At 51.4% G+C, this 23,464-nt stretch overlaps 2 protein-coding genes across 10 annotated transcripts in view; one reads left to right on the plus strand and one right to left on the minus strand.

The window, feature by feature from the left end:
- Positions 1-5,246, minus strand: part of TSEN54 (tRNA splicing endonuclease subunit 54) — a 19,226-nt gene extending 13,980 nt beyond the window's left edge. For 2 of the 6 annotated variants that reach the window (XM_043964733.1, XM_043964735.1), the window contains exons 1-3: positions 1,128-1,539; positions 583-747; positions 80-143 (exon numbers count right to left, since the gene is read on the minus strand). In XM_043964733.1, the coding sequence (XP_043820668.1) occupies positions 80-143; positions 583-747; positions 1,128-1,201 (303 nt within the window). In that variant the 5' untranslated portion in view covers positions 1,202-1,539. Of the gene's footprint in view, positions 1-79; positions 144-559; positions 748-1,127; positions 1,540-3,554; positions 3,693-5,085 lie in introns of those variants that run through there. The other 4 variants (XM_043964734.1, XM_043964732.1, XM_043964737.1 and 1 more) reach the window with 4 other exon arrangements.
- CASKIN2 (CASK interacting protein 2) lies at positions 3,602-23,363 on the plus strand. Of its 4 annotated transcripts, none has more exons than XM_043964731.1 (20): positions 3,602-3,876; positions 5,256-5,846; positions 10,889-10,940; positions 11,554-11,651; positions 12,228-12,373; positions 12,504-12,599; positions 12,787-12,917; positions 13,250-13,358; positions 13,763-13,871; positions 14,156-14,250; positions 14,493-14,754; positions 15,137-15,261; positions 15,457-15,517; positions 15,864-15,955; positions 19,078-19,188; positions 19,281-19,382; positions 19,595-19,733; positions 20,351-21,328; positions 21,694-21,808; positions 21,914-22,104. In XM_043964731.1, exons 2-20 carry the CDS (start codon positions 5,753-5,755, stop codon positions 21,969-21,971), a joined length of 2,973 nt encoding a protein of 990 aa, XP_043820666.1. In that variant the 5' UTR covers positions 3,602-3,876; positions 5,256-5,752; the 3' UTR covers positions 21,972-22,104. The 4 variants fall into 4 exon arrangements, with proteins under 4 accessions (XP_043820666.1, XP_043820663.1, XP_043820664.1 ...); XM_043964728.1 differs by adding an exon at positions 22,296-23,363 and having other exon boundaries at positions 3,604-3,876; positions 20,351-21,808; positions 21,914-22,136; XM_043964729.1 differs by adding an exon at positions 22,296-23,363 and having other exon boundaries at positions 3,605-3,876; positions 15,140-15,261; positions 20,351-21,808; positions 21,914-22,136.
- The last annotated feature ends 101 nt before the right edge of the window (positions 23,364-23,464 follow it).

A 23,464-nucleotide genomic window follows, 5' to 3' on the forward strand; every position in this document is an offset into this window, starting at 1 on the left:
AGGTGAGGGGGGGGTTTGCCTAGTGGTCACCAGGGGTCCCCCTTTCCACCTGCTGCTGGCACAGGGAACTAGCACTCACAGCAAAGGACTTCAACATTACTATCCCATCCTGAGGACTCCACTCAGCAGTCACCAAGCTGCCCCTGGTGGGGAATGGAAAAGGGACAGAAAATCAGTTAGAAAATTATCAAACTGTTAAAAATAAAAAGAGGGGTATAGGTGGCACAGTGGATACAGCATCATTCATGGAGTCAAGTGAACCTGAGGTCAAATCTGACCTCAGACACTTCCCAGCTGTGTGACCCTGAGCAAGTCACTTAACCACCCTGCCTTGCCAAAAAACAAACAAAACTGGGTCTTTCTCCCCAGGGGTTGGGATAGCACCCCCTGAACTGTGGTCCTCCTTGAGCCTTTCAGGACCACAACCCCTTTCTCTTCATCTTTCTCCCTTCTCTAAAGGCTTTGTGGATATCTAGTCTGTGCCCTCCCACCCCAGCAAGCACACTCCTGCCTTAGTTTCTGTCTGTCTGTCTGTCTGTCTGTGTCTCTTTCTTCCTACCCCCGCCCCAGAGTCTCTCCCACCGTCGCTCCACTCTCTCTTCCGCAAGGAGGGTCCAAAGCTCCTGTCTACACAGCCGCAGCTGCTCTTCCTGGGCCTCCGAGCCGTCGGGGAGGAAGAACTTCTGGCCATGGGAGCGCGGGGGCAGCTTCTGGTCCCGGGATCGGGCTGCGAATAACTCCTCGGGGCTGCGGGAGATAGAGAAGAGAGGATCAGAGCTGCAGCGGGGCGGGAGAGAAGAGCCTAAGTCCACAAAGTTTGGGGTGACAAGGGACCCCTTCCCTGCTTGTCCTGTCTCCCAGTCTTTGCCTCTCTCCGGTTCTAGTTGGTCACCTTACACTACGGCATCATCTCCACTTCTCCCTTCTCCCTTCCCAGAAGCACCTGGACCTTTATTCCTAACTCTGCCCCTACTTTTCCAAAACTTACCCCTTTTTCCTCTCTCCAACCCATCCCTCCCTCCTGCTCCCCCCACGTGGCCTGCCAGCTGAATCTTATGGGATTTCCCGATGCGCCACCCCTCCAAGGTCAGCACCCTCCGCAGCCCTCCCTTTCCCCCCAAGTTCACCTGAGCACGCGGCCAGCGGGAACCAGCACGGCCCCGGGCTCCGGCTCCAGCCTCTCGTCCAGCGTCGGATCCATCAGGCCGACATGGGCAACTCAGGCAGGCCCATTCTAGCTCCACCTCCTGGGCTCCGCGCGGCCCTAGCGTCCTTTGGATTCTAGGCTCTTGCAACCATCCTTCTTCCTCCCCGGGTCCTAGTGCCGCCCGATCCTCCCTTTCCCTTGGGGTTGAAGACTTCCTGGGCTCCTCCTTATGCCACTGCTACCCTCTGTACCATTGGGTGGAAGAGGTCCTCGGGCTCAGAGGTACAATAAACAGTCTGGCTTTCAAAAGATCCCGATCTCCACCCCACTCCATCCCCACCGACATACACGTGTCTGCCTCCCAACACCCTCTCTAGGGCAATTTCTGTTGTTGTTTGTCCTTCATTTTTGAAAAGGACCGTGACATCAGGAAGATGTCAAGATCTGCACTGAATTGGATTTACGTGATGGAGGCTGTGCAAGGCCACCAACCTCACTCTCTCCTTCAGAGCCATCTGGGTCCAGTGACAAGATATACATCAGGACGACTGGAGATGATCCTGGATATTTAAAGCAATTGGGGTTAAGTGACTTGCTCAGTCACATAGCTAATAAGTGTCTGAGATCTTAATTCAGGTCCTCTTGACTCCAGGGTCAGTGTTCAATCCACTGCGCCACCTACTTGCCCCAGGGCTATTTCTAAAGTTGAACTAGAGGAGCCGGGTGTTCGGGGGCGGATGGGTGGATAAAGAAATGCATAACTCTGGGGCACGAAGTTGTTTGTCCTTCATTCTTTTTTCCCAGGGTCACACAGCTCGTGTCAAGTGTCTGAGTCCGGCTTTGAACTCAGGTCCTCCTGAATCCAGGGCCTCTGCTTTATCCACTGCGCCACCTAGCTGCCCCCTTGTCCTTCGTTCTTGAAGAGGACAACGACATCGGAGTGATGTCATGAATTGCACTGAAATGGATTTTTTAAGTGAGGGAGGGCTGTGTAAGATCACCAACCTCACTCTCTCCTCCAGGACCATCTGGGTCCAGCGGCAAGATATATATCCGGACCACTGGAGATGGCCCCGGGCGCTTTAAGGCAATTGGGGTTAAGTGACTTGCCTAGGGTCACACAGCTAGTAAGTAGCTGAGCTGAGATTTTAATTCTAACTTCAGGGCCAGTGCTTTGTCCACACCTCTCTACCTTTCTATGGGGCACGATATGTTTGTCTTGGGTGACTAACACGTTTTAAGAGCTAAAATCACTCCAGAATGGGACACTGGGTGGAGAAAAGCTTGATTCGAGGTAAGCGGGGTGGGTTCCTAGATTTGAATTTGAAAAATATTTGAATATTTTCAAAAGTGGTCGCGGGAAATTCTAGAACTGTTTCTTGGAGGAGCCTCGACCTATGTCCTCCTTTAGTCCTAACTTTAGGAATAAGGGAATAGGGCTTTGGGGGTGATGGGGCGGGGCGGGGGGGGGGGGGAGGCAGAGAGCTGTCCGGCCCAGGTTAGTGCTGAAAAAGAAGCTTTCACCCTTCCTCTCCCTATCAAGGTCCAGGCAAGTGTCCTCACACTTCCATCATCCACAACCCCAAACCCCCAATTTTGGGTTATCCCGGAGGCAGAATTGTCTTTTTCCCAAAGATTTTGTCTCCAGGAAGGGAGCAGGAATGACTACTGGAGTGCCTTAATCTGTCTTCTGGCTAGAACTAGTCTTGTACCTGACTAGGAAAGGACAGCTTACTCACAAGATCTTAGATTTAGGGTTGAAAGGAACCTAAAAGGTCATTTAATTCAATCAGAGGCCCAGAAAGAGCTAAAATCACACAGTAGCAAAACTGGGATTCGGATGCAGGAGTCCCTAGCTGTGAATTCAGCCTCCCCCTTGCCCCCCCAACTCTCCCTAGTAAAAAGCAAAAGGACCCCTAACAGTAGAATCCTCCCCGCCCCCGGCTCTCCAGAGATGTCCCTAAGCACACCTTAGGGGGATGGGGGCGGTCCCCTGAGGCTCCCTAGTTTCTGAGTAGGAAAGATTAGTACCCGCAACAAACTGGCAGGACGGTCTCAGGATCTTCCGCGAGATGGAGCCATTGCTCCGACTAGACACATGGGGCAAGACTAATTGGGGAGCCACAACTTTCTTGGGGTGCTTCTGGAACCCGGGAGTGAAAGGAAAGAGGGGACAGTAGGTCTGCCAATAGTTTCTCTCCCATCCCATGTTTTTTTTTTCCCTTCGGGTCACTTTTCTAATTCCCTTGCCTCTTAGTTTGGTGCCTTCTGTTTAGGACGTAGACACCAGCCACCTTTTCTCAGTTCCTAAAGATTTTCTCTCATGGGGTGGTACTAGAACGGGGGGGGGGGGGGATGCCTAGCGAAGAGAGAGAGAGAGAGAGAGAGAAGAGCAAACGCGCCTCACCTGGGCGCATGCGTCATGTCAATTTCGGACTCCTCGGGTCGGGCAGGGACAGGAGCGAGTAGGCGGGGCCGAGTGTGCTGAGTGACAGTCGGAAGGTTCGGCCGGTAGGGCCCCAGAGCTCCCGAGCTCCAAATCCGGCTGGAGGGAGAGGAGGGTGTGGGGAGGGGGATGGGCGGGATTTCCTGCTGGAGGCGCCGAGCCGGCCGCGGAGGAAGAAGAGAAGGAGGAGAAAGGAGAGGGGCCGGCGGGAGCTGTGCTCTGGAATAGCAGGGGACTGAGGGGGCCCCTGAGAACTTAGGCGAGGCGGCTGGACCTGAAATCGGTGAGACAGACTGCCTGGGACTGAGGGGGGAGGAGAAGCGAGACTGCAGAAGGATACAAAGTAACTTTCCCTGCGGGACAGGCTGTTGCCCCCACCTCCCGACTCTGTGCTCCCCTTCCTATCCTTTCATCCCAACTTCCCAACCTCCCCCCCTCCCAATGCCCAGTCTAATCCGGGCGTCCGCTCTTTTCCCTTTCCCGTCCCCCTTGCATTGTTTCTCCTCCCGGGGTAGGGGGCTCTGAAGGTGGAGGGGTGGGGGAAGGAGGATAATCAGCCCCGTACCCAGTCGAGGGCGCCCTCTTGCTAGATAGCTAAGATTTGGGTCCTGGAAGCGGGGTGGGGGTGGGGGTATCCAACCTGCCTGAGCAGTGTAGGTTGAGCCAGAGGGCTGTTTGTTTTTGGGGAGGGAGCCCCCAGCAACCTAGGTTCCAGGTCTCCGCCCCCAGCTTCGGGATGGGTGAAAGCATGGGATTAGCTGGGGAAACTGATGTTGGCTTGTTACCAGTTTGAGAGTTTAGGACTTGTATCCAGGGTGAAAGGTAAGGGGTGGAGGGGGGCACCGACTATTGGGAGCAACATCTCGCCTCTTCTCTGTCCCAAAAAAGGAGTCTAATTTATTTTCCGCACACACTCTCCGCGCCCCGCCCCCCCCCAAACACACATAACCAAGGAATGGGTGAGCAACAGGTGTCCAGCTTCTCTGTCCAATAATTCAGCGCTTCCTCCTTTCACTCACACAGATTCTTTTGGGGGTCACGGTCCTGTCCTCTATTCTCCCCCTCCCATCCCAACCTTCCATAAAGAACCTTAGAATACCAAGCTAGTCGACTGAGACCAACTAGGGAAGGGGGAATCAGATGTATCTTTAGAGATCAGCCCAGGATGTGTATGGAGGATGGGAGCCCTTAATTTCAGGCAGAGAATGTCAACTCCTACCCCCTTGGGATCTGTTCCCAGTGCCCTAGGCCCCCTTCTTTCCATACCAAGTCAATTGTCTGTGGGTGTAATGAACCTGGGGCTATGGGGAGGGGGAGCTGCTTTACTTTAGTCCCCCTGTCATGCTGCTAGGGCCTCTCCTGCCCCAAGTCTGAGGTGCTGCCAGATGCCCCATGGATAGGTGACTCAGCCTCCCCTTCCCAGAACTCAATGCTTCCTCCCATGAAGCCAGCACCCCTACCCCTTCCCACTTTTTTACATCATGGTTACTACCTCTTAACCATCTTGACAGACTCAGCCCACCTTCTTCACCATAAAGCAAAAGTCATTCTCCTGAGATTTCCTTGGACATGTCCTGGGATGGGAGTAATAACCAGGGGCTGCTGGATCTCAGCTTCTTGGTCTTTCTCACATCTCATCCCTTCTCTCTTCAACTTCTTTAGGCCACAGCTGAAGCTTTGAGCCTTCTTCTCCAGCAAAGAGACTTCTGTTTTGTGGGGAATGCCTTATCTTTCCAGGACAGAAACAGACCCTATGACCTGCCAGAGGGGATGCTGACATTTTTCAGGATAGGCACTGGAATTCCCGTGCCAAGCAGGGAAGGGTGGTGTGGCCAGTTCTGGCCCATCCCAGAGTTGTCAGAAGCCGCAAGCTGGTCTTGGTCCAGATCTTCATACATCCCACGCGCCCTCCAAGATTGGTTTTCCTGCTTGTGGTAGCAACTCTCTGAGCACCTGGAACCAGGACCAGTCAACTGCTGAGAGCCAACCATTGGCCTGAGGGCACCACTCCTCCTCAGCTCTGGACTTCCATCCCCACAACTTTTTTTTTGCCAGGCCTTCTGAGGAGCTGGGGCATGGCATCTTGAAGGCCAGGATATCCGGGGCTATCTCCCATTCTCCGTGCCCTGTCCTTTAGAGCCCCAACCTTCCAGTTCAGGATGGGGCGGGAGCAGGACCTGATTCTTGCTGTGAAGAATGGAGATGTGGCTGGGGTGCAGAAGCTGGTGGCCAAATTCAAGGCAGCTAAGAGCAGTGAGTTTCCCTCGTGTGACTGGAAGGCTGTCCCTTCCACAGGGCTTGGGGAGGGCAGCTTTGGGTGGGAAGCCTTGTATTTGGCAGCAGGGGAGGGTTGGCTGAGGTACATCATTGGTTGGGGAAAGTGGGAGTCATATCTTGCTCTCAGTAGTGCCACTGAGAGGGAGGGAGCATTCAAACTGGGGGGAAAAGGATCCCATAGTCCTCGGAAACACTAAGTTTCCTTGTTATGTGGCCAGGACTGGTCTTAAAGAAGTCATTCCATTAGCAGCATTAGCCTTATAGTCCTGTGGGTGGGATGTGTTGGGAACAGGCCCAAGAGGATTCATGGCTTTGGGAGTTTTAGCCCTCAATGACCACATTGCCTGGCGGTATAGACACTCCACAGTACCCAGGGTTCAGAGCTAGTACTTTGGGAAAACCCCAAAGTTGTTGTTGGGTCATTTTTCAGTCAAGTCCTATTCTTCATGACCCTATTTGGGATTTTCTTGGCAAAGATACTGGGGTAGTTTACCATTTCCTTCTCCAGCTCATTTTACACATGAGGAAACTGAGGCAAACAGGGTGAAGTGACTTGCCCAGGGTCCCCCAGCTAGTGTTTGAGGCTAGATTTGAATTCAGGAAGATAGATGATTCTTCTTGACTCCAGGTCTTAGCCCTCTATCCACTCCACTACCTTATTGCCCCCCACCCAGTTCGATCCTGAACTTAGAGCAATAAGGTTATTGTTGGGGTTGACGTTTTTATTTCCTTTTGTGGGATATGAGCTTCCAGAGAGGTCCAGAAAGATTTTTAGAATTCAGGGTTTTGGCGAACTTACTAGAACAGGTCTCTTCTTTGGGAGTTGGGATAACTTTGGCCAATGCTTCTTCTGAATCAGTGAGCAAGAATTTATTGAGTCCATACTATTTGGCAGGGATAGTGCTAGGTGCAGGTGCTGGACCTGGAGTTAAGACCTGAGTTCAGTCCTGCCTCAGGCACTTACTAGCTAGCTGTGTGATCTTGAGCAAGTCTCTTAACCTTTCCCTCTGTTTCCCCAACTGCAAAATGGGATCGTTCTGCAGATAAAATGAGATGCTATTGTAAAGTGCTTAGCACAATGCATGCACACAGTAGGTGTTATATAAATCCTGGTTATTATTATTATTCAATAGAAACGTGACCCTGTCCTCACGTTGCCTACATTCTACTTGGGGAGGTTACAGTATAGGGACCAGGGAAAGGAGTGTCAGTCTACTGCTGAAGGTTGTCGTGCCCTTCCCAGTTCCAGTGGAATATTGACTTGATTATTTTCCCTGAGCTAGAGTAAAAAGCTTGAAGGGAAGGGTTGTTGCTTGCAGACAAGGATTGTTTGTTGTGGGGTGGGGAAGAATGAGCCCCAGGAAGTCCTGAGATAACCGCATACTTTTATCTTGCTGTGCTTGAGGGGTCTGCAGACTGTGTGCCAGGGTACCGCTCTGCCCCACACCCTAACCCTGTTTCCCCAGGCACTCACTTTTCCCTCCTTCTCTGTGTTGTTTTTGGCCCCCTGCCCAGCATGGCCTTGATTGAGCGGCCTCTGTCCTCGTGGTTTGTGAGAATACAAAGCAAGAGCCGCCTCCCCTGGGACTATGGGAGATAGTCAATGAATACTCAGTAAACATTTATTTTAAGCACCTACTATGCGCCAGGCACTGCTCTAAGTGCTGGCTTACATTGGGACCAGGGTTGGTGTTAGAGGGTCACTGGTGAATCTGGAACCTCTGCTGTCACCTGACCTAGGCCAGGCACAGTGCTTGTGACATGGCACTAACTGGGCATAGTGGTAGGTAGGTAGGAGAAAGAGGTCACAGACTGGCTTGCCTACTACCCTCTCTCTTTTCCCACTGTTGGCCTGGACTCCAAATGGCTCAGAGTGAGAGAGGCCTATCTCAGTCTTAATATGGGTACATCCCATCCTCCTCCAGGGCAGTGTGCCAGATTCTGTCCTAGAGGCAAGAGAGATACAAAGAAAGGAAAAACCAGTCCCTGCCCACCAGGAGATTGCAATCTAATGAGGGAGACCAGATGCAAACACTCATATCCCATTGAGATGTGTGTATGTGTATGTATGTGTATGTGTATGTTAACAGGAGGTTGGTTGGTCAGTCAACAAGCATTTATTAATGGCTTACTATGTTCCAGGCACTATGCTAAGAGCACAAAGTTCACAAGGAGCTTACAATCTAAAGAACTAGGTACATGCAAGTTATAGATATACAGAGAAGATCAAAAGTAACCTCGGCGGGAAGGCATTAACAGCTAGGCAGGACAGAAGTGAAAAGTGAGGGATGTAGGGCATTCTTTAGTTTTCTGTTACTCCCTCCCATCATGGAGTTTGGGAATGAGAGGCAGCTATGACAGGAAGGTCACAGGACCTGGTCCCTTCCTCCTGGGGCCCAGATTTCTCAGCTACCTGACGTGGCAAAAGGAAGGGGGCTTCCTTCAGTGACAATGCCAGATGCTGGGATGCTGAGTGAAGTTTTGACCTCATTCTGAAGTAGCAGCAGGGTGAATGGGACCTCTGCATGTACAATTCTGCTCCCTCCCCTGCTGGGGATTTGGTCCATGTTGGTCCTGGCCTTATAACCCCATCCCCTCCTCCACAGCTGCTCTAGTCCCCTTCACCCAGATGGAGTCTCTGCCTGTCTTCCTTCCCTTGGACTGACAATACAAGGGACCCCTCCATCCTGACTGAGGAGGGAGGAGAGAAGCAGGTGGCCAGGAGGAGATGGGTGGCCTGGCCTGGCCTTGCCCTTGCCCCTGCCCCTCCTTTACTCCCTCCCCACCTCCAACCCTTTTCTGAACTCTTTCCTTTTTTAATCAGAGGAAGGGGAAAAGCATTTCCTGGTTCCTGGAGCTGGGAGGGGGTTTGGGAAGAGGCACTGAGCTCATATCCTGTCTTCCCAGGCTAGTCTAGCACTCCCCACCCTGTGTCACCAAGGGTACTGAGCCCCCTAAGGGAAGAGGGAGTTGGGCAGGGCTACCCAGGGGAGCATCATCCCCTCCCTGGTACTCTCCTTGTAATCTCCACCCCACCATAGTAACAGTCTCTCCCCTACCACCTTTCCGGCCATTGTTCTGGCTTGGCTGGAACAAGCCAGCATGACCTGGCCCTTGTTCCTGTTCCTGGCTGTAAGACTGAGTTTTTCTGTTGCTCCCCAGAGGGTGAGTTTTTGACTTCTCTCTGTAGCAGAACCACCTACGTGCCAATGAGCAGCTCTTTCCTGGCAGCTTCTGCTCAATGGGAGTTATGACCTTTGATCCCCAACCCTCACCTCTACCACCACCGTTACTGGGGGTTAACATTGGATGATGCTAAGTTGGAGATACTCTCTTATCTGTTCCCTATGGACTTGTCAAAAGAGGAAACTGAGGTCCAGAGAACCAATTCCACACAGTCATGAGTTTAGCTTTTTTCCTCGACCATCAAAATATCAACCCGTCCCCTTAAATTCTCCCAGGTGTAACCCTTGTGTCTGCACATAACCCCTTTGAGTCTAACTTACTTCCAGAGATAGGGAGCCCAGGGAAGAAGCCGTGCCTCCTCTCCTCCCACATGCCCCCTGTGCCACTCCCCAGTTGGCTTGGCTCATCACTAGTGGAATGACATCCTGTCCTGCCTAGGCTGCAGGGGCATTTAGGGGGCCCAGCTGGGACCTAGGGGCAGGCCTAGACCAGTGTGCTTGGCTCCCTGCCTAGGCTTAGGGTGGGCCAAGCTTCCTCCCTGGCAGAGATGAGAACGAGCAGGAGAAAGGGCCTTCTAGGTGCTCAGATCTCTGACAGAGCCCTCTGTGGTGGTCTTCATAGAGCCCCTTCTTACCGTTCTATCCCTGGTCCACTCACTTACCCTTTTCATCTCTCTATCCAATTTATTTAGGGGTTTTATTTCCTCTTCAGTTAACCTGGGCAGTTTGTATTTTTATAAATATTTACCCATTTCATTTAGATTGTCAAATTTATTGGCATACAGTTGGGCAAAATAGTTCCTAAGTATTGCTTTAATTTCCACTTCATTGGTGGTGAAATCACCCTTTTCATTTTTGATAATGGTAATTTTCTCTATCCAATTCCCCTTAAGAATTGTGATGGGGGGGCAGCTAGGTGGCGCAGTGGATAGAGCACTGGCCCTGGAGTCAGGAGTACCTGAGTTCAAATCTGGCCTCAGACACTTAACACTTACTAGCTGTGTGACCCTGGGCAAGTCACTTAACCCCCATTGCCTCACAAAAAAAAAAAATTGGGACATGCCAATAGATTGCAAGCTACTGGAAGGAAGGACATACATTGTGTTTCATCTTTGTATTCCCAGGACCTAACCCAGTATCCTGCACATAGTAGTTAACTCATAAAATCTTGGTTCCCTTAAATTGAATTTCCAAACCAGCCCCAACGTATGGCCCGGCAGGGTGGGCATCTGTATAAATATAGCAGCCAAGGAGAATCCCCAAGATTGAGTGGTAGCTACGGCAAGAGATTGTCTCTGGGGCCTATAATGAAGACATGGTCCCCCGAGGCACGGATGGCATTTTCCCTTCCATTCCTATGGCTTAAGGACCCACAGCCCAGGTTTCTCTCCCTCTCCTTTGCCTATTTCAGCAAGAATGTCAACCATGTGCCCCATGGGCTTGTTCAGCATAGGGCACAGCACGCTGGCAATGCCACCTCCCCACACACACCCCCACGTACTCCATTGTCCCTATAAGCAGAAGTCAGTCTGGGGGATTGTGGAAAGACAAAGTCTTGGGCTGCTCTGGTGGCTTCTGGATTTTGAAGAGCGGGGCGTCAGAGGGGAGTGGGGCAGGGGACATGGGACTCGTTCTTTCCTGTACACCCAGAGGTCAGTGCCTACCTTTGCAGGGCTGGGTTAAGAGAAGTCAGGCGGAAGTGAGTGTGTGTGTGTGTGTGTGTGTGTGTGTGTGTGTGTGTGTGTGTGTGTGTGTGTGTTTACTGGGGGCAGGGTATAAGGTGGACTGTGGAAGGGCTCTGGCTCTGACCTAACTTTGCCCCCCTTCCCTCAGAGCTCCTGGGCTCCACTAAGAAGCTCAACGTAAACTACCAGGATACGGATGGGTGAGTGAGGGAGTACACAGTTGGGAAACTGAGGCAGGGGGGAATAGGGATTAGGAGGCCCCAGGGGGCCATGTACTTGGGGTGTCATTGCTTAGATAGCTGAGATCTGAGGAAGCCTGCGCTGAGAAGAAAGGTATCCGAGTGGGTGGGATAGGGTCACATAGACCCACAGAGCTTAAAGGCATGTGGCCGGGTGGTCAGGGGGAGGGGCTTTTCATTTTCTAAGAGGGTATTCCTTCAGGTCAGATTCCTGCTGGGCCCCCTTTTCTCCCCTCTAGGGTAGAAATCCTCAGGCTCCCGCTCCCACGGCCCCCTCCTCTGGGCCCACTGAGTAGGGGGGAGGGAGATGTCCAGACAAACAGGCCTCTCAGCCCAGACACTGAGCCCTTTCATTCAGCCGGCCTCTCGCTGCGCTCCCACGGTGGGGAGGGGGGGAGCATTAGGGGAGGGAGGCAGAGAAGGGTGAGGAGGGGAACGTCGGCAGAGATAGCCCAGCCCTATCCTGCCACCCCATTCCCCGGGTGGTTCTGGGGCCCTGTGGATGGATTGGGAGAGGCCTAGGATTCGGGTGTCAGGGTGTGGGGGTGTGCTAAATTGTGACACTGTCCCTCAGCTTCTCAGCTTTGCACCATGCAGCCTTGGGGGGCAGCCTGGAGCTGATGGCACTGCTACTGGAGGCACAAGCCACAGTGGATATCAAAGATAGCAACGGTGAGAACTTGAAACTCCCCATCCTTCCTGGGGATCCCAGCTAGGCAGCTGTGGCAAGGCTTAATGCAGAGAGCACTGGACTTGGAGGCAGGAAGACCCTAGTTCAAATCCAGCCTCAGACCTTCCTTAGCCTCTCTCCATTTCAGTTTCCTCAACTTGTAAAGTGGGGACAATTATAGGAATGTTGTTGTGAGGATGCAGTGAAATCCCATAGATTAGGTGCTTTGCAGACCTGAAAACCTTATCTAAACACAGTTAGTATTATTACAGGGCAAGGGGCTTTAGTTTTTCTAATTCATGAAATTTATACATAGGATTACAAAGCAAACGTGTTATTGAAATACAGTTATCCTAGGATTTAAAAAAACCAAAAACCAAAATACTTCATGGCCCCCAAGGTGAGAACTGCCAGTCTAGAGCTGTTCTCACTGGGCCACCATTTTTCAGTATCAGCTCAGACACTACAGTGCAAGCACCTTTTCACTGGTGCTGAACCCAGATCGTTTCAGTCAATTCCTCCTGCTTGTGACCCTGCAAGCCTGAAAAGTCAATCATGGTCTGTCCCTCTCCTCGCAGGCATGCGCCCCTTGCACTATGCAGCCTGGCAGGGCCGGCTAGAACCCGTGCGCCTGCTCCTGAGAGCGGCCGCTGCTGTCAATGCTGCTTCCCTGGACGGGCAGATCCCACTGCACCTGGCGGCCCAGTATGGGCACTACGAAGTGGTGAGTGAGTTCTTTGGGTGGTAGTTTTCAGAAGTAGAAACCACCCTGGGGAGTTCACTTTGTCTCCCTCAGCCCCAGCATAGAGGGGAAGATGCCAGGGCTAAGTACTCACTCTGTGTCCCTTCCTCAGTCAGAAATGCTTCTGCAGCATCAATCTAACCCCTGCTTGGTCAACAAGGCTAAGAAGACCCCGCTAGATTTGGCCTGCGAGTTTGGACGACTCAAGGTGACGCAGCCCCCCACCCCCACCCCACTGTACCCTGGGTAAGGCCTCCCCACCTTAAGTGAGGGCCCCACCCCATGTTCACACTGTACCTCAGGTTGTGCTCTGGCTATAGGATTTGAGTGATCTTGGGGCAGATATTTCTGGGACTTAAAGGGAAAGGTTCCTGACATAGGCATGGTACCCACAGGTAGCCCAACTGCTCCTAAACAGCCACCTGTGTGTGGCTTTGTTGGAGGGCGAGGCCAAAGACCCAAGTGACCCCAACTACACGACCCCGCTGCACTTGGCTGCCAAGAATGGGCACAAAGAGGTTATCAGGTAACTCTTTTTTGGGGGGGCAATGAGGGTTAAGTGACTTGCCTAGGGTCACACAGCTAGTAAGTGGTAAGTGTCTGAGTTCGGATTTGAACTCAGGTCCTCCTGAATCCAGGGCTGGTACTATATCCACTGCACCACCTAGCTTCCCCTCAGGTAACTCTTGCTCAGCCCCCCTGCTTCCTCCTCTTCCCTGCATTCCATCTGCCCCCTCCCTTGCTGTCCTTTCATCTCCTGGCCACTGCTAGATCTCCTCTGTACCCCAAGCACCTCATAGCCTTTGCAGAAAACTCCCCTCTCCCTCCTCCCCGCATCCATCATCTCCCATTCCTCAGGCAGCTGCTGAGAGCCGGGATCGAGATCAACCGACAGACGAAGACTGGCACCGCCCTGCATGAGGCAGCACTCTATGGAAAGACCGAGGTGGTGCGGTTGCTGCTGGAGGTAGGCATGTGTGCCAAGAGGAGGATGCCACAGGGCACACAGGCGGGCGAAGGCATTCTTTCATTTAGCAAATGATCATTGAGCAACTCCTGTATTTCAAGGACTAGGGAGGCAGAGTTGTGGCTCAGTGGGTCAGGGAGCACTGAACTTGGGTTCAGAGCCCGCCCCCAGACGCTTACTTACCTCCATGACCTTGGGCAAATCACTTAAGTTCCCCAAGCCTCTATTTCCTCATCTTTGAAATGGGGTTGGACCATTTGCCTCCGATATCCCTTCCTGCCTTAGACCCAAAGCCTAATGAGGGTGACTCATGGGGGAGTTTCCACGGGAGCCATATTGGCTGATGTCGGAATTGAGGGGAGAATGGTGATGTTCAAGGGGATTCATGCACAGTCTCATCACAGGGTGGTGTGGATGTGAACATCAGGAATACGTATAACCAGACAGCCCTGGATATTGTGAACCAGTTCACTACTTCCCAGGCCAGCCGGGAAATCAAGCAGTTACTACGGGGTGAGTGGGAATAACGTGATGAGAAAGTAGGTGCTCAAGGAGAGCCCAGATCATGGGAAAAAATAATGGAGTTAGCATGGTTAGGGATTGTTGGGTGTCAGGTACTTAGGGTAAGCTGATAGAGAAGCAGAGATAACTGGGGAGAGTTTTAGATTGATCTTAGTTCCTCTTGGGAGGAAAAATGGAGGCCAGTAACTGGGAGTGAGGAGGGAGAGGAGGGACTGAGTTGGGAGATGACCCCAGTAATGTTCACATCATCTCTGCTCTCCCTGTCTCTCCCACAGAAGCATCAGGGATCCTGAAAGTCCGGGCTCTCAAGGATTTCTGGAACCTCCATGACCCTACTGCCCTCAATATCCGAGCTGGAGACATCATCACGGTGAGGGACAGTGAAGGAATTCTGGCATGGGTTGGGAGGTTGAACCAGATGGCTGCCAAGGTCTGTTCTGTTGATGAGATTTTAGGATTCTTTAAGGAGAGGGGCAGGGTCAGAAAAACTATAGGACATGAGAGGTGGAAGGGAGGGTGGAGATCTGAACAAGGGGCTCTGTGGACCTGGCCCCCTCCTGCTGCGGTAGGTCCCCAAGCCCTTCTGAACCAATTCTCCATGTGTGTCTGCAGGTTCTTGAACAACACCCTGATGGACGATGGAAGGGGCACATACATGAGAGCCAACTGGGCACTGACCGGGTGGGATACTTCCCACCAGGCATTGTTGAAGTGGTCAGCAAGCGGGCTGGGGTAAACATACCTCGCCCCTCAGCTGGAACCATACCTCTGCGGCCAAATTTTGCCAGGACCCCTCAGCTGTCGGCTGATGATTCCCTGCACCCTCTCACCTATAGCCAACTTCCTCGGGTTGGCATTAGCCCAGATAGCCCAGGTAAACCTTTCGTTTTAGGGCTTGAAAACTTGCACTATCCCGTTCCTCCTAGCATCCTCCTACAGGTAGCATGGTATATTGGATAGAGCCCTGGACTTGGGGGTTGGGAGATCTGGGTTCAAATCCTACTTCAGATCTTCTAACTATGTGACCTTGGGAAAGCCAGCCAACCTTTTTGAGCTTCATTCCCTTCAACTTTCAAATGAGGACAATAATAGCACTTAACCCACAGGGTTGTTCTGAGGATCAGATGAGATCATTTATCTTTTGCTATTATCTTTTGTATTGTCTTATTCACGATAAGCATTTTCTATAAATGTCACCTCTCATAAGCTGCTGATAGCGCCAACTGGGATTCTCATTCTTTTCCTCCTCTTCCCAGCAGCCAGTGACAGGAACAGTGTGGGCAGTGAAGGGAGTGTGGGCAGCATCCGCAGTGCAGGTAGTGGTCAGAGTTCAGAGGGTACAAATGGACACAACACCGGCCTCCTCATCGAGAATACCCAGGTATGGGGCCGAGTCCTTGGGCAAGGGTGGCACTTTGCCATAAGTGCCTACTCACAGCATTGCATGTAACAGAAAGGGTGCTCTATTGGGATTCTTGGCCCAGCTATGGTTCTCAGACTCGATCTAAGGGCCCTTCCAGTTGTAAATCTGATCCTATACCTATCTCCATGGCTACTGACTGTTCTCTCCTTACAGCCACTGACCCCTACTGGAGAGGACCTGTCTCTGCCTGGCCTGCACCCCACATCTCTGCCAGGTAATGAAGGCTAGCTAGGGTCAGGGAATTCTGGGAATGGCAGGGATCTATGGGCACCCCTGTGCCCCAGGGCTAGGAAGTGTGGGCAGAATTCAGGAGGCTGAGATGGCCAGGACACTGTGTTTTTGGGTTTTGTTTTTTTGGGGGTTTTTTTTGGTTTGGTTTTTTGGTGAGCCAGTTGGGGTTAAGTAACTTGCCCAGGGTCACACAGCTAGTGAGTGTCAAGTGTCTGAGGTCAGATTTGAACTCGGGTCCTCCTGAATCCAAGGCCAGTGCTTTATCCACTGCGCCACCTAGCTGCCCCAACACTGTGTTAATCCTACCACATCTTACTTGTCTCCCCCAGAAAGCTTAAACCACTGGTCTCTGACGAACCACCGCCCTAGGGAACAAATCTTCAACCAGGATGTGAGACCGGAACAGCTGCTGGAAGGGAAGGTATGACCCCTATTTGGGAAGGCATCCCTACCTCTTAGACCTTGGGGTTAGAAGAGGGTGGGTGTGTCTATGTGAGGACCTTTCCCTGAGTTGTTGGACAAGGGCATGCTGAAGCTATTGCCAGGGTAAGATTCATCAGCTGAGTTCTCCAGGTGGCTAGGAGTCTTTGACTTTAACAGAGGCAAGAACTAAGGTGCAGGAATCCAAGGAATCCAGTCCATGGGCTCAGTTTGACCATTTCCTGCTTCCCTCCTGGTTTTCCTCCTACTTCTCCAACTACTCCTTCTCAGCCTTCTGAGTCTCCTCTCCTGATTCATTGTCTATGCCATGCCCATCAACTGTGGGTGTATCCCTAGGCCCTCTTTGCTCTCTACACTCTATTGGTGACTTGTTGACTTTACCCACTTCTATGGGTCTTATTACCATCTTTATGAAGATGACTTCTTGGCCTACAGTGGTGTGCAAATGAACTGTGACAGAGTAAAATAATTAAAAGTTATTGACATACAATAAACCTTATAACTTTTTACATCTTTCAAAAGTTTTGAATGTGCCCTATGTCCTCCATTTGCTGCAGTCACTTATTTTCCAGGATTTGGCATTGAAATCATAGGATTTTAACCCACACTGCAAATCTTCATCATGAAGCCACACTTTCATTACATCAGATATCTAGTGTATCTTTGATAAACAATGAATTTTCCCATGTCTAGCCTTGATTATCTCAGATAGGTTTTCATTGGTGGTTAAATCTAGCAATTTCCCAGACTACTGAAACATGTTTCTCTCCATCTCTTGGATGTCTTAACTTTTTTTTGTGACATAGAAGCTAGTGTGAGGTCATGTTGTGGTATCCCATCTCCATCTGGGAATTTCTATAATTCTGGAACAATTCCGTTTCTGAGTATCAGTATGTTCACTATTTCCTCAATGCAGATGAGACTTCTAGGTCTGCTGGAGGTTTAAAAAAAATCCCCAAAACACTTTTTTGAGTCGACATTTTACAGTCTAATGAATATACTCAGATATGCCAGGATCACTTTTACTTCTTCTGACAATAGTTTTGATATTACCTTGAATGAAAATAAGTTTCATTAGTAAATCAGCCTCAGTACTCCAGTTTTTGTATTGTCTTATTCATGATAAGCATTTTTTCTTCATAGCAGGTTTGTATTTTTTGTTGCTCTTTTCCTCTTCTTCCAAGATCAAGAAACTTATATTGTAGAGGAATCAATAACAACCCCTTCAGCTTCCAGGCCCCTCTGAAGGTTTTCATTTGTTTCCTAGGATGTTTAGCAATGGTAGTTTGTCAACTTTTAGCACTGTTTTTCATTTTCAGCCACTCTTTCCTTTCCACTTTGATATAACAATTGTTTTGAAGGATTTTTGAAATGCTTGACATCAACAGCCAGTGCAATATCTCTAATTGTCATTGAAGTGTGCTCTTTAAGAGTTATAACTTTTTTTGGCAGAGCAATGAGGGTTAAGTGACTTGCCCAGGGTCACACAGCTAGTAAGTGTCAAGTGTCTGAGTCTGGATTTGAATTCAGGTCCTCCTGAATCCAAGGCCGGTGCTTTATCCACTGTGCCACCTAGCTGCCCCCAAGAGCTACAACTTTAGCACATTTCCTTGGGAAAACATGGAATTAAAAACATAACAAATGTATGGCATGCGATCCATCATGTATCTGAAAAGAGAAATAACCAGCTCACATGGTTTCATCTTGTCGAGGTTAGATATTTCCAGTCAGTCTAGTGTTGGTAGACGCATACACAACTGACTATGGCTGTCACAAAATGAAAACATATACAAATTGATCAAATGATTTGTCTCAAATAATTTGCACTCCATCATATATATCTGGCCTGAGTCTCTCTCCTGAGCTCCACATCACCAACTTTTCTATTGGACAACTCCAATCAGATGTTAAGTAAGCATCTCACATCCTAAATAGGGGCCCTACTTTCTATTCTAAGAACTCAACCCTCTTCCAAATCTCCTTACTAATATTAAGTGTAGCACATCCTTCTCAGTCACCCAATTTCTTTACCTTGACATCATCCTCAAATCCTTAACTCTCATCCCCCACATTTAATCAATTGCCAAATCTTGAAATTTCTTTCTCCCTAATCTCAATCTCTCTGTCTCTCTGTCTCTCTCTTTGTAAATTTTTTTTTTTTTTTTTTTTGCGGGGCAGTGAGGGTTAAGTGACCTGCCCAGGGTCACACAGCTAGTAAGTGTCAAGTGTCTGAGGCTGGATTTGAACACAGGTCCTCCTGAATTCAGGGCCAGTGCTTTATCCACTGCACCACCTAGCTGCCCCCTCCCTAATATCTCTTGAATACTTTGCTTCTTCTCCATTCACACAGCTAATACCCTTGTTCAGACCTTCACTGCATTTGGCCTAGAATATTGCAACATTTCTTATTTGTCTCCCTGCCTCAAGCCTTTCTCTACTCCAATCCATCCTTCACATGACACCTAAATTTTCTTAAAGCACAGGTCATCCATCCCTCTACTCAACAAGTTCCAATGGCTCCCTATGACCTCTAGAATAAACTTTGACATTTAAATTTCTTCAGAACCTACCCCATTCCTACTTTCTCAGGCTTTACTTCCCTCCTCAAACTCTTTCAGCCAGCCATATTGGCTTACTTGTTCTGCACATACAACCGTCCATCTCCCACCTCCTTATCTTTGCACTGACAGTCTCTTCCCTGCCTAGAGTGCACCTCTTGTAATGTCTAGTTTTCCTTTAAGACTCATCTTAAGTGCCACCTTCTACTTGAAGCCTTTATTGGTCCCGAGAGCCGCTAATGTACCCCATCCCAAACCTATCTTGTATTCATTTTATATATATTATGTATCTGTTTATATGTGTACAGGTTGTTTCTCCCATTAAAGTAAACTCATTGAGGACAAGGGACAGTTTTAATTTTATCTTTGTAGCCCCAGCACTTAGCACAGGGTCTAGCATACAGTAAGTGCTTAACAAATGCTTGTACATTAATTGGTTGACTAGGTAGAGGGCAGAACTTAGCCTTGGGTTGTGTGGGGAGAGAATCGAACAGCTGAGCCCTCTGAGCGATCTCCCTTCCCTTCTCCCTCCTTTCCTCCCCAGGATGCTCAGGCTATTCACAACTGGCTGAGCGAGTTCCAGCTGGAAAGCTATACCACTCACTTCCTGCAGGCTGGGTACGATGTGCCAACCATCAGCCGAATGACGCCAGAGGTCAGTGCTGGTGGGGAAGGGGAAGAGATGGGGAAGAGCCAAGGTGGGGAGGTGCCAAGTAACAGAAGCTGATGGGCATTACCCCGTGTCAGGACCTGACAGCCATCGGGGTGACGAAACCTGGGCATAGGAAGAAGATCGCTACTGAGATTACCCAGCTTAACATTGCAGAATGGCTACCTAGCTACATCCCGGTGAGTGGCTAGTTGGGGGATACTGGGTATTCAGCCCGCTCGCCCCCAAATGCCTTGTGGAAGAGCACAGTCCCCATCCCTACCCTCCATGGCTGGCACATTCCCCACACCAGGACAGATCAAACACAGGTGGTCACAGGATGGCACCCCCTACAGTGGGCTCTGGACTAGGTGCTTATCCTGAGGCTTGGAGCTGATGGCCACTGTTGCAGGCGGACCTACTGGAGTGGCTGGGGGCCCTGGGGCTGCCTCAGTATCACAAACAACTAGTGAGCAGTGGCTATGATTCCATGGGGCTGGTGGCCGACCTCACCTGGGAGGAGCTGCAGGAAATTGGAGTCAATAAACTCGGTAAGCATGGTGACCCGGCTCCTCCAACTCCCAGCCACCCCCGGGCACCTCCATTCAGCTTGCTGCCTTCTCTGATGAGTTGGTTGTGCTGCCTTTTCTACATCGTGTCCATCTGGAAGCAGCTGGGGGAGGGCAGCAATCAGGGTGCCCCCTCTTCCCTGGAGGAGTCCTGGACTTGGAGGCAAAAGACCTAAGTGCTGGTGACAACTCCATCACCTTACTAAGCTGTATGACCTTGGGCTAGAAGGTCTTCATCTGTGAAATGGGCATTAAAAACACCTACCCTGGCTCTGACCCTCATGGCAATTGTCAGCATAAACTAGATATAATGCACGTGAAAGTGCTTTGGGAGTGATTAAACACAGGAGGGATTCTTCTTCTTGTTTATATTTATATTTATTATTATTATTTTAAATGGCTAGGTGAGATTTTTTAAAAATTAATTAATTTTTTTGTGGGGCAATGAGGGTTAAGTGACTTGCCCAGGGTCACACAGCTAGTAAGTTTCAAGTGTCTGAGGCCAGTGCTCTATCCACTGTGCCACCTAGCTGCCCCCTAGGCAGGATGGCAGGGCCCTGGGACTCACCCAGCCTGATTCCTTCTGCCTTCCTTTTCAGGTCATCAGAAGAAGCTGATGCTGGGAGTGAAGCGTCTGGCAGAGCTTCGACGGAGCTTGCTGCAGGGGGAGGGGCTGGGTGGCGGTGGGGGTGGCCGGCGAGTGGCAGGGGGTCCAGAAGTAATGGCTATTGAGGGGCTGGAGAATGGCGATGGCCCGGCTGGACCCCGTCTGGTCACCTTCCAAGCCAGCGAGCTCAGCCCTGAGCTGCAGGCAGCCATGGCCAGGGGTACCCCAGAGCCTCTGACCTTGCCCCCAACCCGTTCCCCCAGCCAGGAGAGCATTGGGGCACGTTCTCGAGGTTCTGGGCACTCTCAGGAACAGCCTGCCCCCAGATCCAATACTGGGCACCCCAGTCCCCCTGCAGAGAGGAATCTGCCAGAGGGTAATGAACATCCTCCCAGCAAGGACATCCCCCCCTATATGCTCATGCATCCCCATAGTTCACCCCCTAGTCCAGCTCCTGTGCCCCCTTCTAGTGCCCCCCGAGGTTTCTCCTACTTGTCTGCTTCCCCTTCAACTCCACCTGACCCTCCCCGACCCAAACGCCGCTCCCACAGCTTGAGCCGCCCAGGATTGACAGAAGGGGAGGCTGAAGGACCAGTAGGTAGTGCCTTGGACAGTTATGCTACCCTAACCCGGCGCCCTGGGCGAAGCACCCTGACCCAGGTCAGCCCAGGCTCTGCTCTAACTCGGGGAGCTCCTCGTAGCCAGTCCTTTGCCTTACGGGCTCGCCGAAAAGGGCCCCCACCTCCACCTCCCAAACGCCTCAGCTCTGTCTCTGGTACTGCCCCAGACTCTCTTCTGTCTGGTGGGAACCCAGGGACGGAAGAAGAAGCCGTAGCATCCAGGAGACGCACACTGAGTGAACCGACCGGTCCTTCCGATCCCCCCGGCTCTCCTGCCCCTGGGGGTCCTGCTTCAGACACAGAAGAGGAGCGGGCTTCTGAAGAGACATCCCGATCCCGGGGCAGCTCTGGTGAGGGACTGCCCTTTGCTGAAGAAGGCAACCTGACCATCAAGCAGCGGCCCAAGCCTGCTGGGCCCTCGAACCGCGAGGTCCCTATTCCCCCTGGACTTGACTTCAACCTCACAGAGTCAGACACTGTCAAACGAAGGCCCAAATGTCGAGAAAGGGAGCCACTGCAGACAGCACTTCTGGCTTTTGGAGCTGCCAGTCCTGCCCCAGTCCTCTCCGCCCCACTGCCTTCCCAGCCCACTGCTGATTCCCCAACATCTCCCCCACCCAGCGCCTTGACTCCCGCCCCTCCAGTTCCTGGCCCTAATAACTCACTGACTCTTACCACCACTGCCTCCCCCCTTTCCACCAATACCTTGACTCAGATTACTGCTCTCCAGTTGTCTGGATCTGGCCCGGAAGACTCAGTGGCCACCCAGCAAAAAGGGGAGCCGAAGTCCCCAACTCCCCCCTCAGCCCTCATCAAGGTGCCAGTAGGAGGTATGAGGGGATAGCCTGCCTAGGGATGAGAGGGAGGGGTGTTGTGGGTTTTGAGGGGTCCTTTCTCCTATTGCAGGTAACAGACTGGCTTTTCCTTCTCCTTAGGCATGTCTGCCAAACCTGTGTCGGTGGCCTGCACACAACTTGCATTCTCAGGGCCTAAGCTGGCTCCCAAACTTGGTCCTCGTCCTACCCCCCCACCAAAACCTGAGAGTGCAGGAGCACCCGTCGCTGCCCATGCCCAGCAGAGACTAGAGCAGACCAGCTCCTCCCTGGCGGCGGCCCTGAGGGCTGCTGAAAAGAGCATCGGTGCTGAGGATGGAGAAGGGTGAGAGACATGGGGGACGGGAGAGGAAAGGGGAGGGAAGAGGCGATTGATGATTAGAAGCCTGGTATCATCTGCAGGGCAGGGTGGCAAATCTACAGCACATGGATGAGGGTCCTGGGGCTCGGTTGTGATACTGATCCTGTTCTCCCCTTCCACCAGCCTTTCCCAACCCGGCAATTCCAAGCACATTCTGGATGATATCAGCACCATGTTTGATGCTTTGGCTGACCAACTGGATGCCATGCTGGACTGAGCTGACACCGAGCTCTTCCCCCCAACGGCAGCATGTGGGCTGTCTTGGCAGGAACACCTTTGCTCCAGCAAGGAAGAAGTTAACAGCACCAGCACGCAGGGAAGGGCTGGGGCCTGAACCAGAGTGCTTCTTCCTTCAGTGCCTGCTCCTCCTGGAAGCCAGTACCTGTCGGTACTGCAGCTCCACCCCTGACCAGCCCCCAGCCTGAGGGGAAAAGCAAACTTGTCGGAGCCTGACAGGCTCAGGGGCCCCAGCCCCAGCACCTGGCCCTGTGTAATCTGACCCGACGGCTCTGCCCCCTTGGACATGGCCTCTGGTAAAAGCTTCCTCTGCACAGTGTAGGAGAGAGGTGGGGACAAAGGCCTCGTGGTGTTTTGTTCCTGCCTATTCCTATCTTCATTCCTAGCCACCGTATCCTTCCTGGGAAGGTGCTGAGTAGACTTGATAGGCAAAAGAACTTTCCCTAGAGAAGAACAACTTGGGCCTCATGGATGACTGGCTGGGGGACAAGATGAAGGTGATGGCTAAGAGCAAAGTTCAACCCCTAACCTATCCAGGATGGGTCTTCTTGCTGTCCCAGTGCCCGCTCCCAACCAGACCTGTGTGTGTATATAGGACGTGTAAATAGGCTGTGTTGGGCGTGTGTCAACAGGGCATGGGAGCTAGAAGCTATGAAGCCCCATCCAGGTGCCCATCAGTCTCCTTCCCCCCACTGCTCTGACAAAGCTGCTGTGATGTAGGGCGGGGTACCCCGGCGGTGTTACAGGCCTGATATTACAGGCCAACTTGTGTGTAATTCCAGATTTTTTAAGAAAGAAAGGTGTATATTTTAAATGGAATTTTCTCTATTAACAGGCAGGGAGGGGCTATAGCTTCCTTGGACTAGAGAAATGCTCTGGTCAGGTCAGCAGCCTTCCTCTCTGACCACTGACCCTTCCCAACACTAACTTCAATGAAAGACTCATTCCACTTAATGCAGTTGTGTGTTTTCAATCTGTCTTTGCCTCCTCGGCTAAGGCTTCTTCCTCCACGTACACTCCTCATCCTGGTGTCGCCCATGAGTGTATCCCCCTAC

This window comes from Dromiciops gliroides, chromosome 4, assembly GCF_019393635.1.
Source record: "Dromiciops gliroides isolate mDroGli1 chromosome 4, mDroGli1.pri, whole genome shotgun sequence".
NCBI lineage: Eukaryota > Metazoa > Chordata > Mammalia > Microbiotheria > Microbiotheriidae > Dromiciops > Dromiciops gliroides.